At 42.1% G+C, this 21,767-nt stretch overlaps 1 protein-coding gene across 1 annotated transcript; it reads left to right on the forward strand.

Moving 5' to 3' along the window:
- The first annotated feature begins 19,086 nt into the window (after positions 1-19,086).
- On the forward strand, positions 19,087-20,319 carry LOC137375916 (heterogeneous nuclear ribonucleoprotein A3-like). The gene has a single exon (XM_068043598.1). It carries the CDS (start codon positions 19,139-19,141, stop codon positions 20,117-20,119), a length of 981 nt encoding a protein of 326 aa, XP_067899699.1. The 5' UTR covers positions 19,087-19,138; the 3' UTR covers positions 20,120-20,319.
- The last annotated feature ends 1,448 nt before the right edge of the window (positions 20,320-21,767 follow it).

Below are 21,767 nucleotides of genomic sequence, written 5' to 3' on the forward strand. Positions count from 1 at the left end.
TGAAGATGGGAAAATTGGAGGTTTTATTTGTGTTCCTTCAATTTCAGAATTAAAGTAGTTTTATGTGAGACTTGCACTTTCTTTGAAATAAAGTCTTGTATTACCTTTTATCATGGCTTTCATGCTCCATTGTGCTTCAGTTAAGTTCCAAGTGCAGTGTTGCAGTAAGACTACACAAACACCAGTAGAATGAACGATCAGTGCTTTTGGTTGAAAGGGGAATGTTGGCCAGGATAACTGCTGCTTGCATTTATATAGCATCTTTTAACTTAGTTCAAGGCCATAAAGGAAGAACATGGATGCAGAGTATTAGGAAGAGTCTTGGTCAGAGATGAATTCTAAGGAGAATTCCAGAATGTGGGGCCTAGGTTCCTGAAGTTGCCCCTGCCAATAGTAGGGTGAAGAACGGGATGCAAGAGAGGAGTCTCCCTGTTCAAATAGCGGCATCGGATCTTTAACTCGTACCTACACCAGTGGAAGGCAGGCCTAACATCTTATCCGAAGGACAGGTTTGGCCAACTTGGATATTCATTTAGGATTATGGTTTTCTAACTTTCTAGTAACCAACCCATTAATATTGACCGTTCCAAATTTTGAAAGTAAATTGTACTAGTGACTCAGAATGATGCCTAGCAATCCCCATGTTTGTTTTTGTACTCACTTTGGACCAGGCACTCCTTCCCTCTTCTGTAAGAAGGAAAGTGCATCAACTAACCAGGTCGAATTATCTGGTCTAGTTCTTGACTCTATTTTCAGTTCGAGTAGTATACTGAACTATGGTTCTTAGCACTTCATCTGTTTCCCAATAAAGCAAATCTTAAAATTTGCTTGGCCTGCGAGATCATACATGGTCCTGTAGATTAAGATTTTATATTTTTTAACATCTTAATGTCCTATACACACAGCTGTCCAGTTCTTGTGTCAAATTATTTTCAATGTTTGTTTTCATGCTTCCCCTTCTTGGTCACTAACTGCTCATTTTTTTTCTCATGCAGCCTTACAGCAGGAGAGTGGACGATCTTTTTGGGTCACAGCTTCTCAACACCTTGCCATCATTGCTGCTGTCTGCCAGGCTGATAGATGAGCTTCTCCATGAATGAGACTGGTTTTGCTGCTGCTTACTCCGTTGAGTGTCACAGAATTCTACCAATTAAACCTTAGTGCTAAAATGACCAATCTATCCCTTCCTGCTCCACCCACAGGAAGTTGATCAGAGAAGTATGATGCCTAAAATTGCATGTGATACAAAGAAACTGATTCGGGAATATGTTCAGATGCTATTTGGCCAGACACTTCAAAGGAGTTCTGACAGAAGCTACCCAATTGGTTTGATTGATGGAAAAGAATGTCGGGCAAAGACAAAAATGCAGCTTAAAGCCCCAAAAAGGAGAGCAAGAAAATAAAGAAGAATCTCTTGGGTGTTGAAGCAGTGTTGATAGAAGTAAGTTATGGAAATGCTAAGCACAAGCTTGAAGTTACTCCAGACAAAGCCACGACGAAAAAGTGGCAGGCAATCAAGTGTTATTATTGAGGTGTTTAAATTTGCCAGTGTATACAGATAACTATAACCAAGGAAGTCTTGTAAGGATGCATCACTTCTCTAGAAGAGATCTTGGCATACTGTATTATCAAGGCCCTAATGCTGTTTTAAAACCTTGGGCTGAAGATGTATTTGGGTAGCTATGTTACCATCTGTCAAAATTCTACCAGCAGTATGCTGAACAATGAAGGTCTGTGTAAGGGTATCAACACTGAAATACCTTTGGAAGAGATTAAGACTGACTTTCAAGCTGAAAAATAGTGAACCTTAGCTCAATGTGGTGAGCTATAAAACCAGCCTGCATGAGACTGGTCAGAGTAACCTGACCAGACATACACTGATTGAAAACAGCTTCAGTTTTTGCTCCGTCCACTGGAGGAAGTGCACATTCAGGTTGCAGCAACTTTAATGTTTCAAATGTTGGTTGTTTAGCCATAGCGCAGTGGAGTACAGTAAAAATGGTCTGATTTGTTAAGTGGATGAGACAGCATGAGAGCACCCTCAAGGAAAGTGAGCAGGTCCCAGTTTAGATTGACAGATTCTGGTTGAGGATTTCATTGTTGCTTGTCCACATACTTACCCAAGATACCACAATCTAGGTCTTTTATACAGTCATAATATAAAAGCAAAATACTGCAGATGTTGGAAACACTTGGGTCTAGCAGAATCTGTGGAGAGATGAGCAGAGTTAATGTTTCAGGTCAGTGACCTTTCAGCAGAACTGGCAAAGGTTAGAAATGTAATATGTTTTAAGCAAATAAAGCAGGGGTGGGGGGGAAAAGAGAACAAAAGGGCAGGTGTTGATGGGACAGAGGACCAGAGCGATAAACTGACAAGGAGGTTATGAGGCAAAGACCAAGAATGTGTTAATGGTGTGGTGAAAGACACTCTCCCTTTGTCTTTGTCCCATGACCTCCTTGTCAGTTAATCACTCTGGCCATCTGTCCTACCAACACCTTCCTTTTGTTTTCTTTTCTCTCCCCCCCCCCCCCCCCCCCCCCCGAACGCCTGCTTTATTAAAGTCACTGACCTGATTAGATTAGATTAGAGATACAGCACTGAAACAGGCCCTTCGGCCCACCGAGTCTGTGCCGAACATCAACCACCCATTTATACTAATCCCATATTCCTACCAAACATCCCCACCTGTCCCTATATTTCCCTACAACCTACCTATACTAGTGACAATTTATAATGGCCAATTTACCTATCAACCTGCAAGTCTTTTGGCTTGTGGGAGGAAACCGGAGCACCCGGAGAAAACCCACGCAGACACAGAGAGAACTTGCAAACTCCACACAGGCAGTACCCGGAATCGAACCCGGGTCCTTGGAGCTGTGAGGCTGCGGTGCTAACCACTGCGCCGCCCTGAAACGTTAACTCTGCTTATTTCTCCACAGATGCTGCCAAACTTGCTGAGCCTTTCCAGCACTTCCTGTTTTCTTTAATATACAAAGAATCACCCTTTGTACAAGTCAATTTGCATGCACACTCTAAACACCAGACCAGTCAAAAGGTAGGAAACGATGTGCTGAGTGCAACCCTGAAACAGCAGAAGAAAACGTGGGGCTGAAATAGATTAGTTAAGAGAGTGTTAGAGTGAAGAGTTGCAGGCTAACCAAATCACAAATCTTGAGCATAACCACTGCACGAGAAGACTGAACTGTGCAAATGCCCCAGCCTAACTCTTTACTGCTAGTTTCCTCACTTTCTCATTTGGAGTTCTAAGAGAAAATAGCGTCACCTGTCATGACAGCTGAAGTCTTCAAATGAGCTGCTTCCTGCAGTGTGGTTACAATGGTATACAAACCAGGTGAAAATTCTTGAGCCAGTAATTAGTGGGGTCAGCATTTTGAGCTGTTGTAACTGTTTCTAGCATCACCTTCAAAACGCTGTTCTTTTTAATTCAAGCCAAACAGGGTTTAGGAGAGGAAATATGCCATCTTCAACTTGCTACACCTATCTGCCCATTTTTCGAACAATTAACAAGTGGTAGTCATGTTTGACGTAGAAAAGACTTTTTGATGAGGTTTGCCATAATGTGCTATGAGAACTCTGAGCTGGTTCACTTGATAACAAATTTCCTGACTCTGCACACTTGCTGATGGTGAGCATGACGATTTCTACAAGGTTTTTTGCAATGGCAGGACTTCTGTCCCCAGCTCAGCATCTTCCCAATACTGAAATATGGCTATCCAGACTGTTGCATGGTGAGTCAGTCACAGATTAAGACTCCAAACAATCCAGGACTGGGTAATAAAGGCAAATAATGCCTTCATGACATTTGTGGGCCTGTAGTACACTGATGCTAACATCTATTACAGACAATTGGGTACATGGGACACATTTTCGAAGGTTGCAGATAATGTAAAACTTGGAAATGTAGTTAAGTGAGGAAGGTAGTAGCACTTCAGGATAGCATAGACAGACTAGTGAAATGGGTGGAAAGTGGAACGTGCAGTTTAATGCAGAGACACATCCATTGGTAGGAAGAATGTGGGGTGGAGGAGCAGAGAAAGCTGGGGTGTATGTACACATATTTGACAGCTTTTGAAAAAGCATAGAGTCCTTGACTTGATAAACAGGCATAGAGTACAAAAGCAAGGAAGCTATTTTTTTTTTTTATCGATAGCTGGTTAGGCCGCAGCTGGGATATTGTGTCCATCCTGGGAACAAATCTTTTGACACTATGTCCAGACCTTTGAGTGCAGAGGAGGTTTATTAGAATGGTAGCAACGCTGCAGAACTTCAGTTATGTGGAGACACTAGAGAAGCTGAAATTGTTCTCCTTTTTAGAGCACAGAAGGTTTAATAGAGGTGTTCAAAATCATGAATGGTTTTGATGGTGAAACAGTTTCTCCCTATCTATCAGCAGGGGCTGTAACCAGAGGATAGTTAGGTAATTGGCAGAAGAACCAGAGGATAATGAGAACTTTTTTAATGCAACAAGTTACGATGTGGAATGCACCACTTGGAAGGGTGGTGGAAGCAGATTCAATGACTTTCAAAAAGGAATCTATTGCAAAAAAAACTTGTACTTGTAGCACCTTTCACGACCACAGCATATCCCAAAGTGCTTTGCAGCCAATGAAGTACTTTTGAAGTGTAGGTACTATTGTAATGTAGAAGATACTTGAGAATAAAATTGCAGGGGGCATTGTGATTAACCAGCTCGTAACAGCAGTTATAACCTTCTCTTAACTCTTTTTCAAAGATGGTTCATTTAAAAAGTTGGCACAGGCATGATGGGCTAAATGGCCTCATTTTGCTGTTTCATTGTGATTCTATCAGTTGTGCAGGAATGAACTGGTGAACACACCAATTAAACTTGACTGTTACAAGTTGCAGAATCCTCAATATACAAAGGATGTGAAAAGGTGGTAATCTGGGTCATCCTTACTAAACTTCCAATTAGAACAAAACGTAGTAGCCCAACTCTTTTTTTTTTTTTTTTTAACTGGTGATTTCATTTATCTGAGCACTAAGATCAAATATGTTGCTGTCCACTTATCTGCTTATCTGAAAGAGGAAACCGGCAAGTATTGCTACTTCCTGGTTAACTTCTAATTTTGCTCATGAGCTTGAAAGCAATTTCAAATGACAAGTTTTCTTTCCTATATGTTTTTTTTTTTAAAAAAAAAACCCCCAAAAATTGCAAGGCTGTGAATTTGAGCATCTTGTGGGGAAATCATTAACACAGACCTGAATCTTTGCTTGGACGCGAGACATAGAAGAATACATCAACCGTACTTGAGTTTGTAGCGTTCTGCAAGAATGGAATTCCGGCCTGTTTGCAGGAGCAACAGTGTTTACTGTGGAACAAGGGAATCATCTGATTTTACTGAATTGGTAATCTTGTTCTCCAGTTGCTTGTCAGCAATGGTATGAAATGTTAGAATGCTTTAATTGAAAGACAGTTATGATATAACATCAACTGTTTACTAATGCAAAGATTTTCTAACTCAAAAATGGCAACATGACAAGGAAAATGGAGGTGGGAGGCAACAAGGAGGGCAGTAACAGCATATGTGGCCTGCCATGGTGTTGGTCAACCAATGTTCAAGTCCCTGGTGAATTTAAGCTAACTTATTTTTTTTAAAAGGCTTGTTGGTAGCATTACATTCCTTAAATTTCTGAATCTTGTATGTTTTTACAATTTCACATAAATGGATGATCTGTCAGTTAAGTTTCTTGAATATGGAATGCTAGAATCAGGAGATCATTATGATCTGTCTGACCAGCCCTAAGGCTTAAAAGTACCATTCCATTTATTTCAAGCTGTTAGACTTGTTTTCTGTGAGTATGTAGTTTTCTTGACTGTGCCTTCACTGTCAGTTCTCTACATTCACCACCCTCTGCATAGTTGTTAAACCCAAACTATTCACCACCTCTGAGCTTGCATCCATACTCCCTTGTGGAAGATCTTGCAGGTGGTGCATTGGATATGCTGGATTACTTAGACTAGATCCAGTATCTATGTAAGTGTGGTTTAAACTTTAGTGCATTACTGAGGGAGTGATGTACTGTCGACGGTATCTTAATTTGGATGAGATTTTACACACATGTCCCTTCTGTCTCTCGGGTGGACATAAAAGATCCTGTGGCATTATTGAAGAGTAGGGAGTTCCCCCTGGTGTCCTATCTGTCACTTTTTTGAAATAAAAACTGATTATTTTGTCATTAACTTATTGTTTGAGATTTTGCTGTGTGCAAATTGACTGCCATATTTCCTGCATTAGAATGGTGATTACACGAAGTACTTTATTGGCTGTAAAATGCTTCAGGGCGTCTTGAGGGTGTAAAAGGTATGTCTTTTTTTACATGGGAGACTGATTTTTACAATTTTGTATAGAATGTAACGCAATAGTTGGCTTTGTATAAGTGCAGGGTTATGTTTTTTTTTTAAAAAACTACAGTATTTTCAAATACTTAATCAGCAATTCTATATTTCAAGGCAGATAATAGGGTGAAGTAATAGGTTCATTGTAATAGCTTGTCTTGCTTTTAATTATGCTGCAAAAATATTGGCCTTCACACTCAACTCAGAAGCAGAATGGTAATGTAGAAGAGCACATCTATGCGTTACAATGTGTTCCTCTCTTTAGTCATTGAGTATCTGTATTAGCTAGTGTTAAGGATAAATTAATGCAAATAGTATGAGCTGCTCGACTTGTGTTCTGCTAGATAAATCTTAAATTCAGCACTATCAAAAATCTGCTGGAGTAGAAATGGAAAATCCACTTAGTATTCTCAAATTTGAATTTGTGCCATGTTTTATCCTAAATAAACCAGCATTTGTTAATTGAGCATTTTCTCTAATAAATTATTCGAATAGAGATTTTTCTTGCACCATTTCACAAATCGGTCTGGAGGTAAAATGGATTGTCATTTTAAAGATCAGGTTTGTAATGAGTATTAGAAAAGTTATAATCTAATTATATAGTAAATAAGGGTAGGTGGGACCTCTACAAACAGGATGGTCTTCACCTGAACCAGAGGGGTACCAATATCCTGGGGGGGAGATTTGCTAGTGCTCTTCGGGGGGGTTTAAACTAATTCAGCAGGGGAATGGGAACCTAAATTGTAGTGCCAGTGTACAGGATGTTGAGAGTAGTGAGGTCAGAGATAAGGTTATAAGGACGCAAGAGGGCACTGGCAAACAAGAACCTGGTTTAAAGTGTGTCTACTTCAACGCCAGGAGCATCCGGAATAAGGTGGGTGAGCTTGCAGCATAGGTTGGTACCTGGGATCTCGATGTAGTGGCCATTTCGGAGACATGGGTAGAGCAGGGGCAGGAATGGATGTTGCAGGTTCCGGGATTTAGATGTTTCAGTAAGAACAGAGAAGATGGTAAAAGAGGGGGGGGTGTGGCATTGTTAATCAAGGAGAGTATTACAGCGACAGAAAGGACGTTTGAGGACTCGTCTACTGAGGTTGTATGGGCCGAGGTTAGAAACAGGAGAGGTGAGGTTACCCTGTTGGGAGTCTTTTATAGACCTCCAAATAGTTCCAGAGATGTAGAGGAAAGGATAGCGAAGATGATTCTCGACAGGGGCGAGAGTAACAGGGTAGTTGTTATGGGGGACTTTAACTTTCCAAATATCGACTGGAAATACTATAGTTCGAGTACTTTAGATGGGTCAGTTTTTGTCCAGTGTGTGCAGGAGGGTTTTCTGACACAGTATGTAGACAGGCCAACCAGGGGCGATGCCACATTGGATTTGGTACTGGGAAATGAACCCGGCCAGGTGTTAGATTTAGATGTAGGTGAGCACTTTGGTGATAGTGATCACAATTCGGTTAGGTTTACCTTAGCGATGGGCAGGGACAGGTATATACCGCAGGGCAAAAATTATAGCTGGGGGAAAGGAAATTATGATGCGATTAGGCAAGATTTAGGATGCGTAGGATGGGGAAGGAAACTGCAGGGGATGGGCACAATCGACATGTGGAGCTTATTCAAGGAGCAGCTACTGCGTGTCCTTGATAAGTATGTACCTGTGAGGCAGGGAGGAAGTTGTCGAGCGAGGGAGCCGTGGTTTACTAAAGAAGTTGAAGCGCTTGTCAAGAGGAAGAAGAAGGCTTATGTTAGGATGAGACGTGAAGGCTCAGTTAGGGCGCTTGAGAGCTACAGGCTAGCCAGGAAGGATCTAAAGGGAGAGCAAGGAGAGGACACGAGAAGTCATTGGCGGATAGGATCAGGGAAAACCCTAAGGCTTTCTATAGTCATTCTTTTATTCCTGATATACCTAGAGTTAGATTAGGGCCAATCAAGGATAGTAGTGGGAAGTTGTGTGTGGAATCAGAGGAGATAGGGGAAGTGTTAAATGAATATTTTGCGTCCGTATTTACAGTAGAGAAAGAAAATGTTGAGAATACTGAGATTCAGGCTACTAGGCTAGATGGGATTGAGGTTCACAAGGAGGAGGTGTTATCAATTTTGGAGAGTGTGAAAATAGATAAGTCCCCTGGGCCAGATGGGATTTACCCTAGGATTCTCTGGGAAGCCAGGGAGGAGATTGCAGAGCCTTTTGTCCTTGATCTTTATGTCATCATTGTCGACAGGAATAGTGCCGGAAGACTGGAGGATAGCAAATGTTGTCCCCTTGTTCAAGAAGGGGAGTAGAGACAGCCCTGGTAATTATAGACCTGTGAGCCTTACTTCGGTTGTGAGTAAAATGTTGGAAAAGGTTATAAGAGACAGAATTTATAATCATCTTGAAAAGAATAAGTTCATTAGAGATAGTCAGCACGGTTTTGTGACGGGTAGGTCGTGCCTCACAAACCTTATTGAGTTTTTCGAGAAGGTGACCAAACAGGTGGATGAGGGTAAAGCAGTGGATGTGGTGTATATGGATTTCAGTAAGCTGTTTGATAAGGTTCCCCACGGTAGGCTATTGCAGAAAATACGGAAGTATGGGATTGAAGGTGATTTAGAGCTTTGGATCAGAAATTGGCTAGCTGAAAGAAGACAGAGGGTGGTGATTGATGGCAAATGTTCATCCTGGAGTTTAGTTACTAGTGGTGTACCGCAAGGATCTGTTTTGGGGCCACTGCTGTTTGTCATTTTTATAAATGACCTGGAAGAGGGTGTAGAAGGGTGGGTTAGTAAATTTGCAGATGACACTAAGGTCGTTGGAGTTGTGGATAGTGCCGAAGGATGTTGTAGGGTACAGAGGGACATAGATAGGCTGCAGAGCTGGGCTGAGAGATGGCAAATGGAGTTTAATGCGGAAAAGTGTGAGGTGATTCACTTTGGAAGGAGTAACAGGAATGCAGAGTACTGGGCTAATGGGAAGATTCTTGGTAGTGTAGATGAACAGAGAGATCTTGGTGTCCAGGTGCATAAATCCCTGAAGGTTGCTACCCAGGTTAATAGGGCTGTTAAGAAGGCATATGGTGTGTTAGCTTTTATTAGTAGGGGGATCGAGTTTTGGAGCCACGAGGTCATGCTGCAGCTGTACAAAACTCTGGTGAGACCGCACCTGGAGTATTGCGTGCAGTTCTGGTCACCGCATTATAGGAAGGATGTGGAAGCTATGGAAAGGGTGCAGAGGAGATTTACTAGGATGTTGCCTGGTATGGAGGGAAGGTCTTGCGAGGAAAGGCTGAGGGACTTGAGGTTGTTTTCGTTGGAGAGAAGGAGGAGGAGAGGTGACTTAATAGAGACATATAAGATAATCAGAGGGTTAGATAGGGTGGATAGTGAGCGTCTTTTCCTCGGATGGTGATGGCAAACACGAGGGGACATAGCTTCAAGTTGAGGGGTGATAGATATAGGACAGATGTGAGAGGTAGTTTCTTTACTCAGAATAGTAAGGGCGTGGAATGCCCTGCCTGCAGCAGTAGTAGATTCGCCAACTTTAAGGGCATTTAAGTGGTCATTGGATAGACCTATGGATGAAAATGGAATAGTGTAGGTCAGATGGTTTCACAGGTCGGCGCAACATCGAGGGCCGAAGGGCCTGTACTGCGCTGTAATGTTCTAATTCTAATAAATAATGCTTTAGCTGTCTGTTTTGTTCATATTTCCAGAAGTACTGCAGGTGATCCACAGTAACACTTCATTGCATTTGCTTCAAGACTGGATTGATAGTTAAGTATTGAAGGCTAGGTAACTGGTTACAGAGGAAATGGGAAATAAAGAAATAAGATGCTATATGCACAAAAGTAACAAGAAAAATTAAGATAGAGATAGGCCCACTAAAGGATGAGCGAGACAAACTCATTATACTGAAATGGCAGTTTTCACCAAAGTGGATAACAAAGGAAATGAAAAACACTAAGTTGTGGAGGGATCTTCTAAAAGTTGAGAGGTGATTCGAGACAAACCAGCCATTTAAGGTGGTCATAGAGTTAAACTAGGGAGGAGATAGCAGATGTAGCGTCAATATGTTAAAAATTCAGTTGAAAAAGGAATAGTGTCAGGACTGGTGAACAGAATGTAACTCCTATCTTCAACAAGAGAAATAGAATTAATCCAGGAGGCCATATTTAATCTCATTCAATTCTATGAAAAAAATAACACAAAGGATGGACGAGGGCAGCACAGAAGGATTTTGGTAAGGTGCTACATAAAACATTGCCAAAGATCAGGGCGTGCAGAATCGGGGGCCAGATAGATTGGATTGAAAGGTTACAAAACGAGAAGATTCTCGGAATTGAGGGATGCTTCTCTGAACAAACTGAAGTGATATCCCACAGATATCTCTGCAAAACATAAATAGACTTGCAGAGTGGGTGGCTAGATGACAAAGTTCAAATACATAAAGTGGTGAGGTAGTCATTTTTGTAGCAGGGATAAGGAAGCCAATTATTCCTTTTAAGAAACTCGTGGGCACAAAAGCATCCTTGTATGGATAGTCTGACTACCATCTGTGGTATTGTTTGGATATAAATCTCAATTTGACATCTATCTGCTCATTTGGAGACATCTCATTTGGTTTCTGACCATTAATGAAATGCCACCTGATTATCAAGAACAATGAGATGCCTAATTTCCTGCAGCAGATACTTCCCCACCCCCGATTCCTTGCTTTAACCTCCAGCATTTGGCTCTATTCCCTCTTTTTTTCCACTCCCCTACCCCATTACTCCTAGTCTTCTGGTCCTGCTCCCATCCAGCTCGGCCTTTTGTACAGACGTTGGACCCTTCTCTCATCCTGCTTCAGTCTTGGATCTTGTTCTCATAAGGCTTCCTCCTGAGGTTTCTCCAACCGGCATCTGTTTCAGCAGCTTTTGCTTGAACCTATTACTCTGGAGCCATCCAGATATATCTGCTGTCTATTGATTTGGATTTTTTTTTTTAAACAGGAAGAACAATCTGGTCTTCTGACCATCAGCACTGCTATTTTAACAATTTGTTTTAGATTGTTTCTTTTAAGTTTGAAAATTCAGCAATGCTAATGTGAAGCATTGTGCTTTAATGAAGGGTTGCCATGTGAGACTTTATCTAGTCTTTTTTCAGATGTTGACAGTGGAAATATACACTAGTCTGTTTCTGTTTTGGCATTTTCAGAATTCCTTAGTCTTATCCTGTACTAACTACAGAGTTCATTTTCTTTGTTTTTCTTTCCCCTTGAGAATAATCTCAGACTGACTTCCACAGTTAAGCCAGAAATAATGCTTCCTAATGGTATTAAAATGATTGAGCTAGTTTACATAGTTATATAGAGCCTACAGCACAGAAACTGGCCAAAAGGTCTAAACGGTCTACATGAATTTACGCTCCATAGGAGCCTCCTACCCACTGTTGCTCTTCTAACCCTACAGCATATCCTATTCCTCTCTCCTTCATGCGTATGTAACATTGGCTTAAAGCATCAGTGTCGTTCACCTCAACTACTTTTGGTAGCAAGTTCTATATTATCACTCTTTGGGTAAAGAAGTTTCTCCTGGATTCTCTTGTATTTATGGCCCCTGTTTTGGATCTCCTCTTCCCATCTCACCATGGGAAAACTTCATCTCTGTTTTAACGTCTAGCTTATCAATAAATTACCCCTAAGCTTTCTCTTTACTATGAAGACTCCCAGCCTATTCAGCCTTTCCTGATGAGTATATCCTCGATCAAATCCTCAGTGAATTGTTTTTGCACCTTCTCCAGTGTGTCTATCTTGTTCCATAAAGTGAAATTTAGAACTATGCATAGTATTCCAGCAGTAATTTAACAAACTTTTATCAAACCTTGAACAGAACTGAAAAGCAGAGAAGTTGCATCTCCTAGAAATGAATGAACCTCAGTGCTTGGTGTGCTTTTTTTATGGCCACCTTCCCTCCCCCTCTTGAGAGGAGCAAAGTATAAATCCTTTTTTGTCTTTTATAAAACATACAAAGTTTTAAAGACAAAAGAGACATTTTTTAATTAAGCAGCAAATTGTCCTGGGGGTGTGTATGTGGTTGCAGGATGTAATGAAGAGCAGACTACATCTCACCAGGGGGCATAGGTTTAAGATAAGGGGCAGAAGGCTTAGAGGGGATTTGAAGGAATAAAAATTCACCCAGAGGGTGGTTGGAATCTGAATACACTACCTGAAGGGGTGGTAGAGGCAGGAACCCTCACAACATTTAAGAAGTATTTCGATGAGCACTTGAAACGCCATAGTATGCAAGGCTATGGGCCAAGTGCTGGAAAATGGGATTAGAATAGATAGATGCTTGATGGCCGGCACAGACACGATGGGCCGAAGGCCCTGATTCTTGACATAGAAAAGAGGAGCAGGAGTAGGCCATTCGGTCCTTTGAGCCTGCTCCGCCATTCATTATGATCATGGCTGATCATCCAACTCAGTAGCCTGTTCCCGTTTTCGCCCCATACCCTTTGATCCCTTTAGACCCAAGAGCTATATCTAACTCCTTCTTGAAAACATACAATGTTTTGGCCTCAACTGCTTTCTGTGGTAGCGAATTCCACAGGCTCACCACTCTCTGGGTGAAGGAATTTCTCCTCCTCAGTCCTAAAATATTTACCCTGTATCTTTCGACTATGACCCCCTGGTTCTGGACTCCCCCCACCATCGGGAACACCCTTTCTGCATCTACCCTGTCAAGTTTCTGTGTTTGTATAACTCTGACTAGGGAATAGTGAGAAATTAATCCCAATGAGTTAACCTGTTTGCCACTTTTTGAGTTCTTTGATAAACCAGATAAGATCACACTTAAAATAATTCACTTTATACAAAAATATTTCAGTGTGTTCAAAAGGGTAAATGATATTGGTATAAGGGGATTCACCAGACGGGAAAAGTGGGGGGGAAACAGTTTTTAAATCTTTAAATGCCTAATGTCTAGTCTGACCAAGCTTGTTTTTAAAAATTCTAATTTATTTAATTTTTGATATTTTGATCTTCAGAGTTTGTGACCTTTCCTGAATCTGATTAACCACACATTACACATTTTTAGTTTGTAACTTCAGCAGCTTAGTAATCTGCTTCAATGGGAATAATTAGATTTACTATTGCTGAGGAAATTGGAAATTTATTTCTACAGGCATCCATAAGTTCCAAATCTTCCCAACCCAATTAGTATCGGCAAATGTGAATTTGAGCTGTCCTTGACTTTAGGCTTTTATGTATTTTCAAAATTTAATAGTACAGCACAGCTGCTTTATTATTTTAGGTGCCTTTGTGAAAAAGCTTATTGCTTCTAGTGATATTCCAAAAGATTCTTTCCAAAACTCCAAGTGGAGATGATCCAATAATGGCATGATGTTTTACAGTAAACCATGGAGGTCAAAAGGTTTTGATGAGTGAAAAAATATTTGAGGTGAGGATGATCTCTTACTGTAGAACTTGTTTTATGAACTGTTAAATGCTGCATATACAATGGTACAAAAACAATGACAGATGCTGAAAATCAAATAACAAAATGCTGGAAATAGGTCAGACTGCTTCTGAGAGTAAAGCAGTTAACATTTCAAGTCAGTGACTTCAGAACTGGAAAAAGTTGAGATGTAACAGGTTTTAAGCGAGTACAGAAGTGGAGGAAAAAACAAGGAGAATTTGTAGGATGGTAGACAGGAAAGGTTAAATGGCAAAAAGGATGATGGTACAAGGCAAAAGGAGATGGTAATGAAACAAGTATATTTATTTTATTTTTTTTAAATGGGTCTAGAGGAGCTGTAAATTCAAAAAAACAGCATCAACAGCTACCATCTCTCCAAAAAATGGAAGCAGTGGTCATGATCTGAAATTGTTGAACTGAGTCCAGAAGGCTGTAAGGTGCCTAATTGAAAGACCACAATGAGAGCGGTGAATACAGTATATTAAATTGAAAGTACAAAAATGACACCTTTACCTGGATTGAGTGTTTGCAGCCTTGGACAATGGGAAGAGGGGAGGAAAAAGGGAAGATGTTAGATTTCCTGTGCTTGCATGAAAAGGTGTTGTCGGAAGGGGAAAGATGGGGGTAATTGGAGAGGGCCAGAGTATCGCGGAGGGAATGGTCCCTTCAGAATGTTGAAAGGGGAGGGAAAGATGTTTGGTAGCATCGCATCAGAGATGATGGAGGCTGGTGGGTGGACAGTGAGGACAAGGGGGACCCTACAGTGGATCTGAGGGAGGGGTGAGAGCACAAGTGTGGGAAATGGAAAGGTCATGGGTGAGGGCCCTATCACGTTGGGGAGAATCTTCGGTTGAGGAAAAGGGAAGGCGCTGGAATATACGATGGCATGTTCATCTGGCATACTCGTCATACAAATAGGAATATTAAACTATAGAAAGAACAAGGAACATGGTTGTCGTGACAAGGCAGTTTGGTGGGGTGGGGTTGAATTAAAGATGAAAATATATTTCAGACAGGCAGCTTTTTTGTGATATACATGAGTGCTGAATATTTTTCACAAGGTTTGCATTTCCACTGTACTGTTACCATTACTTGTAATTCTGAATATCTGATGCATGTGAAATATATCTTTGCAGCAATTCGGAAAGTTTGTTTCCTCGCACTCACCAATAATAGCCCTTGTGCAGATTTCTGGGCTGTTAGGCTTTACACTCAAACCTAACTCATTGATCATCAAACTAGTGCTGTCAAATTACAGAAATAGAAACAATGCTGGAAATACTCAAGTATGGCAGCATCTGTGAAGAGAGAAGCAGTTAACATTTCAGTTGTGATCTTTCAACAGAACTTAAAATTAAAAATGTAATAGGTTTTGAGCAAGTGAATTGGGGAAGAAACAAAATGGAAGGTCTGTGATAGGGTGGAGGGTAGGGGAGATTAAATGACAAAAGGTTTCATGGCGCTAGGCCAAAGGGAGTGGGAATGGGACAAGTAAAGAAGCAAAAGATGCGTCTAGAGGTAGTATGACAGCATTCTGAATAGATGCCGTCTGAATGGAAAGTAAAGGAAATGAGGGAGAAAAGAAAATGAGCAAAGCAACATGAAACAAAATGGGGGCAGAGGTTATGATCTAAAATTGCTCAACTCAATGTGTCCAGAAGGCGATGAAGTGCTGTTCCTCAAGCTTGCGTTGAGCCTCATTGGAATACTAGCAGGCCAAGAACAGAATAGTCGGGGTGGGAGCAAGGTGGAGAATTAAAATGACGGATAACTGGAAGCTTGGGGTCACGCTTGCAGACTGAATGGAGGTGTTCTGCAAAGCAGTCATTCAGTCTGTTTGGTCTCTCCAATGTAGAGGAGACCACATCATAAGCAGCAAATACTGTGTACAAAATTGAAAGTACAAATAAATCATTGTTTCACCTGGAATGAGTGTTTGGGGCATTGGACAGTGAGAAGGAAGGAGTTAAAAGGGGAGCTGTTGCATCTCCTGCACATGCATGGAAAGGTGCCATAGGAAAGGGAAGGCATGTTGGGGATGACAGAAGTGACCAGGGGGGTCACAGAGGGAAATTTCTCTTTGGTAAGGGAGGGAAAGATGTGTTTGGTGGCATCAGGCTGGAGGTGGCAGAAGATCCATTGAATGTGGTAGATGAGGACAAGGGAGACCCTATCGTGGTTCTGGGAGGGAGAGGAGTGAGAAGTGCGTGGAAGTAGAACTGACTCTTTTAAAGCCCTGTCAATCACAGTTGGGTTGGGGGTGGGGGGCAGGTGGCAGTGAATAATCCTCTTGAAGAAAAAGGAAGGCATTTTGGAAATTCTAGTATGGAATGTTGCATTGTTCCAACAGATACAACGGAGGTGGAAAAACTGGCAGAACAGATGGAGTCCTTTAAAGGAAGTGGGGTGTGAAGAATATTCCACAAAGAGGCAGACATAGGACGTACCCATTGCAACACCTTTTATTTGGAGGAAGTGAGAGTGGTGTTGGAGAAGTTGTTCAATATGAGAACCAGTTTAGCCAGGCGGAGGAGGAGGAGGGTGGTGGTGGATGGGGACTGGTTGGACCTCTGTGTTCAAGGAAGAAGCAGGGAGCTCTCCAACCATCCTGGCAGAGGATGGAGGTGTAGAAGGGTTGGACGTCTGGTGAAAAGGTGATGGTTTGGGCCAGGAAACTGAAAAATTAAAATGATGGAGGGCATCGGAAGAGTCACGGATGTAGGTGGAAAGAGGCTGGACAAGGAGAAAGAAATCTGATTAGTGGGGCAGGTACAGGCTGAAACGATGGGTCTACCAAGACTGCCTATTTGTGGATTTTGGGAAGGAGGTAGAAGCAGGTGTTGCGGCCAGGTGAAGAGGGGGTCTCGGGCTCCCCTTTCACCCCTTTTCTGGTTTGACCGCAACAGGGTTTATCTTTTTTAGCACAGCGATTGAACTTAGCAACACAGTGAGTGCTTGCTCCTGTTCCTCTAATGTAATTGCAAAAGAACCAATCACTGGTTTTCTTGAGTTTAAACAAAGATGGAAGTTCATTGCACTTAACACTCTAACCCAGTTAAAATTACTAAAAATATCACCCATTCACACACACAAATAGATGAGAGAAAACAGATTTGGTGGTTGGATTAAAGTCTAGTATAAATGGAATTTAAATACAGTACATTAGTCCCACAAACCACTTGGTTTGCTTCACAAACCACTGACCACCTCCAGGTGCGTATCCATTGTCTCTCGAGATAAGGAGGCCCAAAAGAAGTCCCATAGTCCTGAGTTGAAATTGGATTCCTGAAGTTCTCGCTGGGCCATGTGCATGGTTATGGGCTTGCTTTTCTTGAGGCACCTGAAAGCAGAAGAGGGTTTGATTCTTGTCCCCTGATTGCTGGTTGTGGTGGTCTGTAGACTTGGGGGGGAGGGTCCCAGTTGCAGCCGGGTCTTCTCTTGATATTTACTGGGGGCAGTGAGCGAGCTGCTTCATTGTTGGCTTCTCAGTTACTCTGTCTGCTTTCTGTGTGACCAAGCTTTAGTCTCTCCAGAGCTGTGCAGGCAGTCACATGATGCTATCAAGCCCCTTTGTTATTTTCATGAGGGTTTTCTGGAATCTTCTGAGATTCAAGCTGTCCAGTCACACTTGAAGGGGGTTGGTTCTTTCAAAATCAATGGGTGTAGATGGCTCTGATGACTGCTGATAAGGCCATTCCAGGTAATTTAATCACTGAGAGCACCCCATTGTTCTGGCTAGGTTGAATCAGACTTGTCTCCAGTCTGATCTTTTGGTGTTTCAAATGTAAATTGCAGTGGTCATCTTGGCTGCCAGTTTAAAAAATATTTGTAAGAATTTCCAGTAAAAGTCTAATGCAAGGTTCTAACTGATATTAATATTTCCCATTTGGCATACAGGGTTGGACTATAAGTTTGGAAGCCCTGGAGGAAAGCTCTCCAGAGGAGGTGAGGTCATTTGACTGTGCTGGAAACAATGGCTTGATCAGTTGTGGGGTCAGGATTCAGGGGGAAGTAGGAAGAAGTGTCATGACTGGCGTTTGGCCTCTGCTAGGTAGAGGTTGGCATGCCAGACAACAGCACTGCACTTGTCAGCAGGTTTGACGATTATGTTCGGGTTGGATCCAAGTGAATAGTGCTGCAAGTTCAGAGGGAGATAGCTTGGAGTGAATGAGGGGAGCAGAGAAATTGACACTGCTGGTGTCATGCCAGCAGTTCTCAATGGTAAGAATCCAGAGGGAGAGGTCCAGGTGAAGGGAGAATACTGGAGATGGGTAAAAGGATCTGCTGGGTGGTGGTGGGGGGGGGGGGAGACTGCTGACCAAAGTGGGCACAGAGGCAAAGGTGACAGAAGAGCTCAATATCACGCTGAGCTCAATTCATTAAGGTGGGGGTGTAGGGAGATGAAGCTGAGGCCTTTGCTCAAGGACAAAACCTCCACGGAAGGGAAGGTCAGAGGATATGGTGAATATATAGCAAGGGGTGAGATTATGAAGAAAGGGTGGGGTCAGAGGGAAATGAAGGGGAAAAATTATCCAGAGGGATGTTGGTACCCATGAGTTATTGGAGCTTGTGATCCTTGACGTGTGAAAGGAAGATAAGTTTTTAAAGTGCTGCATGAGATGGATAAAATGAAACTACAGCCCAGGGCAGCTTTTGAGATAGTTGGTGGTGCCTGAAAAGGCCGGAAGTGCGCATATGGTGGCACACGGGGTTGAGTGTGGATCTCTGGATGTGGTGAGAACAAGGGTTTGAGGAATGTTTAATGTTTAGGAGATATCTTTAATCATGGTTGGAGCTGAAACATGAAAGGGTGGAATTTCGGTGGTAAATTGGAGCTTGAGACAGTTGCTTAAAAAAATCAGAAGGGCAATAACTCTTGCAATGCATAATGTATATCTTTTTTGGAACATTGACTTTTGCACTGATTTAGGAAAGGCGAACTACAGACCAATCAGGCAATGCTAATTTACAATAAATTGCAAAAAAAAACTTACTTTAAAAAGTCTGAACAGTTAACTATACCTGTTAGGTTAAAAATTGCTCTCTGGTATTGAAGCACTAATTTTATATTTCAAGTAAACACTACCCAAGTGTTGCAGTTTGAGGTGATCACTCCAAAGCATCGATCTTGAGGACAATGGAACAGACAGGCTCCTGAACTGCAGCACAGAATGGGGCTGAGGTTACCTAGCAGCCAGAGACTGACCAATCAGAGCGGCGGAGCTGAAGCGATGCCCCGCCCCCTCTCGCTGGTTTATATACCGCTCATTAGGCAGTCAGTCAGTCTCCTGCAGTGTGTAGTGAAAGCGCTTGTACAACATGGCGAGGGAACAGCTCTGCAAGCTATTTGTTGGCGGGCTCAGCTTTGAAACGGTGGAAGGAAACCTCAGGAACCATTTTGAGCAATGGGGGAAGCTAACTGACTGTGTTGTCGTACAAGATACGATCACCAGGCGCCCCCGAGGCTTCGGGTTTGTCACATATTCTTCGCCGAGCGAGGCGGATGCTGCAATGGCTGCTAGGCCTCATGTCTTAGACGGCCGCACGGTGGATCTGAAGCGAGCTGTGCCAAGGGAAGACTCCAACAAACCTGGCTTCAACATGAAGGTAAAGAAGATCTTTGTTGGCGGTATAAAAGAGAACCTTGGCGAGAATGATTTACAAAGCTACTTCGCAGACTATGGTATGATTGAAAAGGTAGATGTGATCTGTGACCGAGAGACTGGCAAGAAAAGAGGCTTTGCCTTTGTGTACTTCGATGACCATGATTCTGTTGATAAAGCGGTTATACAGAAGTACCACATGATTAATGGCTACCGGTGTGAAGTCAAGAAAGGTTTGTCGAAGGAGGAGATGCAGAGCGGAACTAGACCTCGCGGTCGAGCTGGCAACTTTAGCCCGAGAAATGGTCGGAGTAATGGCAATTTTGGAAATGCAGCTGGGTATGGTGCCCATGGCGGCGGAGGCGGCTACTACAATGATAGAGGAAACCGAGGAGACGTCTATGGTGGTTATGGTGATGGGGGGTATCCTCGGCGTGACCGTTCCTTCTCAGGCGGAAGTTATGGTGATCGAATTCGGGATTATAGCTTTGCGAGCTATGGTGGAGAAAGAGGATACAATAATGAAAATTTCGATGATATGTATGATAACTTTGGGAGCTATTCCCCTGAGCAGTCCAACTATGGCCCCATGAGAGGAGGGGGTGGTATGGAAAAATATGCTGCTGGACCCTACAGGGGGGATTATGGTGTTAGCAATAGAAGCAGAAACAGAGAGTTTGGAGGATATGCCTTTTAACATGCGCATGAATTTAATGTGTAAGGGGGAAGTATTTGATTTGTACACATGGCTCTGAAGCTAAAAGTGAATTGTGTGTAAACTGTGTAAGGGGGATGTATTTGATATGTACACAGATGTAGCTCTAAAGCTGCATAATGTATTCAACTAATCAAGGATAATTGTATACTTTTTTCACAATAAAAATTCAGTTTACAGTCTGTCTAGTTTAACTTGCAAGTCTGAAAAATTACTTTTTTGATTTGGGAGTATAAGCATTTTAACCATCAGGGAAATTAGCAAGCAAGTACAAACTCCCTTTTTTAAAAAAAAAAAATTATGCACCACTTTATACTCATGAGAAATTCTGCTGTGAAAGATTTGAATTTAAGATTTAAGGCTGAGCTCAGTCATACCTTCCTGTCATGGTATTGATATGGCTGGCTTTGAAAGTTTAAACCTAAAAATAATGGATTCGAATATAGGTAAATTTGCCATTATAAATTGCCCCTAATATAGGTACGTGGTAGGGGAATTGAGGGAAGGTGGGGATGTGGTAGGAATATGGGATTAATGTAGGATTAGTATAAATGGGTGGTTGATGGTCGGCACAGACTCGGTGGGCCGAAGGGCCTGTTTCAGTGCTGTATCTCTAAATAAATAAACTTATTCAAAGACTAACAATGCAGAAGAAGCAGGAAGTGGCTGTATTCACATTTGGTTGATTTTCTTTAAATCTCAAAACTACATGAGAGACTCATATGAAATAATGTGATGGAAAAATGCAAAGAAAAACAATTGGGCTGGGTGAAGAACCTGTCGAGTAGGCTAACTATTTGAGGGTGGGACTTAGTTTATGACCATGTACAAGCTTCAGTTGACTTTTGTTTTAAAAACCTATGAGAATCTGACACATTTTGGATGTTACTTCCAGTCATTGAGCATTCTGGAGGCTATTCATGTGGAAGATACCAAACATAGGGAAGTGTGAGTTTGTCTGTGATAAGGCCATAGGGCAGGTCTGAATTCCAGTTTCGTGTTTTTTGAGTTACTAGGGAAGATTAGCTGATTATGGTTTCCCATTGCCTTCCTCAGTTTTAATCTTCAGAGTACCTTCTAAGTGGGCTACAACCAAGGCTTAAACAGTTCCACCTATCTTTTACAATGGGCATTGGCCACCCACACCCTTCTAGACCTGGACTGGTTATCAATCCAGTATTCAAGAACTAGCACTCAAATTTCTGCTTGTCGGGCTGGCTGGAGCATGGTCCGAACCCAAGAATACAACCATTAAGCTAGTGGTCACTCAGTCCAGAGGCAAATACCCTGCTGCAAGTCAGCCCACTATTGAGACCATATTTTAGTCTCCACTTGGGCCTGGCTGGCGTGAGCCGCAAAACTTTCTGGCTGAGGTAGGAATGCTGCTACTAATCCAAGGGCTGTGTGTATTTCTGTCTTGTGAATGAATGATGTGAATTTTTTTCCCTTGAAGTGTAATAGTGCAAATGGAAAAAATTGCGCTCAAGCTATACAAACATACTGTAGATAGCTTAAATTTTTCCAGTTTTGATTATATGGCAAACAGCATAGGTAGCAAAAATGGAAGTGTTTTACATGAGGAATATACCAGGATAGGATACAGACAGTTAACTTTTAGAAATGTTAAACT

This window comes from Heterodontus francisci, chromosome 12, assembly GCF_036365525.1.
Source record: "Heterodontus francisci isolate sHetFra1 chromosome 12, sHetFra1.hap1, whole genome shotgun sequence".
NCBI lineage: Eukaryota > Metazoa > Chordata > Chondrichthyes > Heterodontiformes > Heterodontidae > Heterodontus > Heterodontus francisci.